The sequence below is a fragment of the Henckelia pumila genome, chromosome 4, assembly GCF_033568475.1.
Source record: "Henckelia pumila isolate YLH828 chromosome 4, ASM3356847v2, whole genome shotgun sequence".
Classification (NCBI taxonomy): Eukaryota; Viridiplantae; Streptophyta; class Magnoliopsida; order Lamiales; family Gesneriaceae; genus Henckelia; species Henckelia pumila.
Window position 1 is genome coordinate 223,153,686 of NC_133123.1, and position 6,640 is coordinate 223,160,325.

The following is a 6,640-nucleotide window of genomic DNA, read 5'->3' on the forward strand; positions in this document are numbered from 1 at the left end:
TCATATGGAGAAATCATTGTATATATCTTGTCATGAAAACCTAATGTGAATTATTATATTTATTCTATCTATTTGCCCCCATTGATGCAATATATCACCGTGTTTGTATTTATTCATTATTGATAATTGACACTAATATCTTGATTAATATTATGATAACTTTTTTTATAATTTATTGGATGCAGGGGCTTGAGGATTTCTAGATATTTTAGAACTGATCAGGTGAGGACCTTCTCTTCGAAACGTTTCTTGGTGATAAAGAAGTGGTATTGATAGTTCTAAGTGAATATATATGTCACATATGTGAATACATTCTAGCTTTTTTTTGTAAGTAAATGAATGATTTAGTCAGTCTCAAGTTTGTAATAATGTGTACTTTCCTGATTATTTTTCTGCCTTAAACATTGAATTGAAATTCGCTGCTCAATTGTATGTTCAATATTTTTTGTATTTTTTTTTTACAAATCAGTTTATATTAGGAAAAATACAGTTATTTTCCTGTCTTTACAATTATTAGTTTTTTTCCATTTTTTGGTAGTATTTTTATTATTTTAATTGAAGTAGTAAGTCTGAATATGTGATTTTTTATCAAATAAAACTTTGATCAAGTTATTCATCTTCTTTAATTTGATGTTATTAATGGCACTAAATTTTCTACAAAGCTCTGGGAAAGAAGAATCAAGAACTTTCTAGGTAAGTGAATTACTCTTTCATTTAATTTTTAGATTTTATTGTTTTTGAGGATTCATTTGTGAAATTGTATTGTTTTGTGGTTGTTGATTAATTTTTTTTGCTTTCTGTGAAGTGATTTTATATTATTTAAATATTTTTTAAGTAAAAAATTATGGAGCGATTTAAATAATTAAGTTGCTAAATTTTTGTTGAAACTTTTAGAGTAATGAAACTATTTTTCTAAAAATTTGTTGCATTTTATTTTTTTACTGTCCTACACTTTTTTAATAAGTAAAATTATGAATCGGACCACTCAATAGCCAAATTTCGTAACCATATAATATCTTGAAATCTTTCAAATATTTTTTGTAAATAACAATTTTTGGGTGTATTGATTAAAAAATTTACAACTGAGAATGTAAATTTCAATTGTTCGATTGTTTCAAAATTTTATTTGATTATTTATTATTTTTCTTGTCGTCCATATTTAGTGAGTTTGAGTCATTTACGAAACGGATAAGGAATGGATGCATCTGCCTTCAAGGCTTGTACCCGAATATGAAGGAGTTCAAAAATTTATTGCACAAGCTAGACTTTATGCCAAAACACGTGAAGTAATCTTATGTCCTTGCAAGAAATGTAAAAATAAGAAGTATTTGAAATTTGATGAAGTGTATGATCATCTGATCATTAAGGGGATCGATCCTTCTTACACAACATGGGTCTTTCATGGTGAAATATATAACCCACAACTTCAAGGTGAAGGTAGTTCAAGAGGAGCTCAGGTAGAAGAAAATAAAAATAGAGATGCATATAACTTATACAGGGACTCTTTCGTGCCAAATGAAGAGATTGGACACACAATGATTGAGGCAAGAGATAATGAGTTTGCTGATTTATTAGAAGATGCAGAAAGTCCTCTATTCCCTGGTTGTACGACTTACACAAAGTTGTTAGTAGCACTCTCATTACACAACTACAAGTCTACTAATGGCCACACTGACCATAGTTTCAATGAGCTCCTTAAGATCTTAGGTGAGATGCTTCCAGAAAAACACACTCTTCCAGACTCTATTTACTCAATGAAAAAGCTGTTAAAACCATTTGATCTAGGATATGAGAAAATTCATGCTTGTCCAAACGATTGTTGTTTATTCAGAAATGAGTTTAAGGATTTGAACTCATGTCCAAAGTGTGGTTCTTCTAGATGGAAGGTGGACAAAGTCACTGCCAAAATTCATAAAGGAGTTCCTGAAAAGGTGCTACGATATTTTCCAGTGATACCAAGATTGAAAAGGATGTTTAAATCTGAAGAAATGGCTGAAGACCTGATTTGGCACGCCAACCACAAAAGTCAAGATCATATGATGCGACATCCAGTTGATTCAGTAGCTTGGGATACAATAAATCATAAGTGGCTAGCTTTTGCATTGGATCCTAGAAATCTCCGACTTGGTCTTGCGACAGATGGATTCAATCCTTTTGGTGACCTTAGTTCTAGATATAGTTGTTGGCCGGTTATTTTGGTAAATTACAACCTTCCTCCATTGGTGTGCATGGCGAAGGAAAATCTTATGCTGACATTATTGATTCCTGGTCCTAAGCAACCCGAAAATGATATAGATGTGTACCTAGAGCCCCTTGTGGAAGATTTGAAGAAGTTGTGGGACACGGGTGTGGAGGCACATGATGCATTTAGCAAGTCAATGTTCAACTTGAAGGCTATTTTGATGTGGACAATCAATGATTTTCCAGCTTATGGAAATGTATCAGGATGTACTACAAAAGGCAGATTTTCTTGCCCAATATGTGGTGAAGATGTATGTTCTATGTGGCTTAAGTACAATAGAAAGTTTGCATATATGGGCCATAGGAGATATCTTGCTCATGATCATCCATTTCGTAAGAAAAAGAAGTGGTTTAATGGGAAAAAAGAGAGTAAAGGGAAACCTAAACTTTTGAATGGGTTAGAAATTCTCACGACAGTAAAAGACATTGAAAATTATTGGGGCAAAAATAAAAAAGGAGAGACTATTAATACTACAAGGAAAAAGAGGAAGGAAGTAGATAGCTCCGAGAAGGTACAAAAAACAGTTAAAATGTGGAAGAAAAAATCAATCTTTTTCGATTTGCCATATTGGAGTGTAAGTTATTTTGCACGCTCTTCATTAGCTTTTATAATTATAATATTATTGTCCACAAATTGTTATTTATCATGAACTAAGAGGATGAAATGTGTTTATGGTTACTTGTAGGGGCTGATGCTACGTCATAACTTAGATGTCATGCATGTCGAAAAGAATGTCAGCGAGAATATCATAGAAACATTGTTAAACGTGAAGAAAAAATCAAAAGATGGTATTAATGCTCGCAAGACTTGATGGACTTACAAATTAGAAAGGAATTACATCCTCAAGAAAAAGGAGAAAATACATATCACTTGCCTGCTGCACCGTACACATTGTCAAAAAAAGAAATGGATGTATTTTTCTCTAGGCTGAAGAAAATAAAGTTACCTGATGGGTATAGCTCAAATATTGGTAATTGTGTTTCTGTAGCAGACCATAAGCTTATTGGGCTGAAATCTCATGATTGTCATATTCTAATGCAACAATTGCTATCAGTAGCATTGAGAAATCTTCTACCGAAAGGTCCATGTAATGCTCTATTTAGGCTGAGTGCATTTTAGAATGAATTGTGTCAAAGAGTATTAGACAGGAACCGTTTAGAACAACTCGAGGAGAGTATTGCTGAATGTAGTAGCCCGTACCCGAAATCAGTGATTAAGTATTAATCAATTCATTAATCCTACTAATTAAGAGTAAACATGATTAAGGGAACTCTTAATGGGTTAACGGAGTCCGGAATTGGATTCAGAACACTTGAAAATGTTTTTAGGGTTATCGAGTTCGAAGGCTCCGAAGTCAAGGTTCGGACGGTCCAAAGTCAGGGTTCGGACGGTCCGAAGAGTGGTTCGGATGCTCCGAACGTGCTGCCGACAGTCGTCATGGATGTTGTCATCCTGCTGACGTAAGCAATGACGTAATATTGGGTTCGGATGACCCGAACGTGTTCGGACGACCCGAAGTCCAGTTCGGACGATCCGAACTCCGTCTATAAATAGGAGGGCCGAGATTCAGATTTAGACGCACCAATCACCTCTTCTATCTCAATTCCTTAGCCTTCCAGCTCAGATCTAGGGAATTCTAGGCGTCTCGTGGGGAATCCGGAAGTGGCATAGCGATCCAGGCGTCGTAGCGGAGCGGTGGCCTAGTTTTGAGGCACTCGACAGCAAAGGGCTAACAACGGACGAAGGTATAGCTTTTGCTTCCTATAAATATTTAGGAGTATGCTTTAGCTTAGTTAAGGCTTTTAGAGCGCTATAATGATAGTAGTATCATTTGGCAGTGTAGCGCGGATTATAGACGTGGACCTAGGGCTGATAGCACTTGCCTAGTATTTGAGGTACGAAAGTACTGTTCGAGATATCCTGACTAAGTATGCATGTATTATATGACTGCATGGTTTATATGTCATTGATTTATGCTGCATTCATTTGCATACTGAGCTATCTCCTTCGAGATGTCTGTTAGTAGGGTTTTTTCCTATCCTGTTAGTGGTTGGACTTCCATCGATTTGGGTCCGGCACATCCACTGGTATTATGGTATGGGAGCCACCTCCTGAAGCGACGGTACAGCGTGCTACATACCAGGGCCCGATCTGTCTCTGTTATCTGATCCTTGACCTCGAGTTTATAGGGAGTTCACTTTGCATGCATGTATACTCATACTCTCGTACTGAGCATTTTATGCTCACGTCTCGTACTCTGTGTTTCTGGACACCCTATTCCATGGGGCAGGTTTGCGATTGGACGAGGCGGGTGGATCCAAGAGGGGCTAGGCAGTGGTTGGCCAGCTGGAGCTTCGCCTAGGTTTTATTCTGTTGTTATTGGATTGATACAACTATTCGATTGGGTTGTATTATTTTTGGATATTTACAGATTCCTTGCCTTGGGATTATATAATATTTATGATTTCTGCAGTTTTATTTTGATATCCATTTAATTAAGTTAATTGCATGCCTAAGTTCTGTTTAGTAGGTGATCCAGGTAAGGGTCACTACACTGAAACTCTATGCATGTTGGAAAGGTATTTTCCCCCCAGCTTTCTTTACCATCTCGGTTCATTTGACAATTTATTTAGCAAGAGAGGCTCGCTTGTGTGGGCCAGTCCACTTCCGTTGGATGTATCCATTTGAAAGGTAATAAATATTAATTTATATTTTTGACAAACTTTATAGTATAAAACGATTAGATTTTTATATCAGCACTTCTTTCATGGTAATTTTTTTTTGTGATTTAGATTTATGAAAACACTTAAAGGGTATGTGAAGAACAGAGCAAGACCAGAGGGTTGCATAGCTGAGGGTTACCTTGCAGATGAACGAATGCGATTTTGTAGTGCTTATATAAAAAAAGCAGCTAGTATTGGTGTCCGTTCTAATCGGAATGAGGATTTGGAAAATGGATTAGTGGAAGGTCGCCCAATTTTCCAAGGAAAAGAAAAGATTTTAGAAGACCATGTGTTGCAAGCTGCACATAGATATGTGTTGTTTAATACTGCAGAAGTTGAATCTTACTTGCAGTGAGTATAGTTAATTTCATACTCTATTACACTTGGTCTATTACATAATTTGCATACTCTAACATCTCTTTTTTAAATATTTAAATAGGATGCACATTGAGGAGCTTAAAAAAGCAGATCATCGTTTCTTAAACAATGAAACATTGTTACAAAAGCAACATATGGAAACATTTGCTCACTGATTTTCAAAACATGCACGTGGCAACTCTTCAGGACGAATTCAATGGCTAGCACATGGTCCAAGAAAGCATGTTACATCTTATACTGGTTATATTATAAATGGGCATCGTTTCCATACGATTGATATTGAAAGGTCGACACAAGACAGTGGTGTCTCAATTGAAGCCGATACTATTTGTCAATCTAGTGGTAATGATTATTCTCACACAGTAGGAAGACTATCCTACTATGGGGTTATAAGAGAGATTATTTTACTGGACTACTATTTTTTTCAAGTGCCTGTTTTTAGGTGTGATTGGGCCAATCCTGGAACTGGTATAAAAATGGAGGATGGTTTTACATTGGTCAACTTACACCAAGGAATAAAAACTTTTGAAAGCGATCCTTTCATTTTAGCATCACAAGCAAAGCAAGTATTCTATTCTAGGGACAATGATGAATCAAATTGGTATGTCTTGCTAAAAGCGCCGCCTCGAGGTACTAACATGAATGAGTTGGAAGAGGTTGCATACACGCCATCAACACCTTTTGATGTGTCCCAACTTGAGATTAACATCACAGAGAAAGAACCATATTCAAGGAATGAGTGCGAGGGAATTGATGTGACTGAGACATGATTGGAATTTTTATTTTTTGAAATTTTAGTTATTTATTTGGATTGATAATTATTTGGATTGATAAATGTTCTTCTCAAGTTATGCTTTTTGCAATATATTTTTCTGCATGTTTTATTTTCAGCGATGCATCTTGTCATATTACTTGTTTGATCAGGTCATTACATAGCAGCCAAAAGATTAGCAAAATGGGAAAAAAACGCAACAAAGCATCTGTAGATGAAATTCAAGTGACATTTTATTTTATTTTAAATCTTGGTTTATTTTAATGAAGTAAACTTGTACAATTCAACATCTTCTTTTGCTATTTTACAGGAAAATATAGCTGATATTTTATCAAGAAGGAACTCTCACACGTCACCTAATTTATCACAAGATTTGAATGGAAAAGAACCAATTGAGGAAACATTAAAGAAAAAAGGACGGGGTCCATCAAAGTTGAAAGTGATTAGTGGCCAACAAAAATGCAAAGAGCTGGAGCGTAATGAGTTTGGACAATCGGTTGGAGATAATTTATCACAGATGCATTT

The 6,640-nt window shown here is 35.5% G+C and overlaps 1 protein-coding gene across 1 annotated transcript; it reads left to right on the plus strand.

Annotated features, from left to right (window-relative positions):
* Nucleotides 1–1,199: 1,199 nt before the first annotated feature.
* LOC140862805 (uncharacterized) lies at nt 1,200–3,053 on the plus strand. The gene is made up of 2 exons (XM_073265845.1): nt 1,200–2,816; nt 2,928–3,053. Exons 1-2 carry the CDS (start codon nt 1,200–1,202, stop codon nt 3,051–3,053), a joined length of 1,743 nt encoding a protein of 580 aa, XP_073121946.1.
* The last annotated feature ends 3,587 nt before the right edge of the window (nt 3,054–6,640 follow it).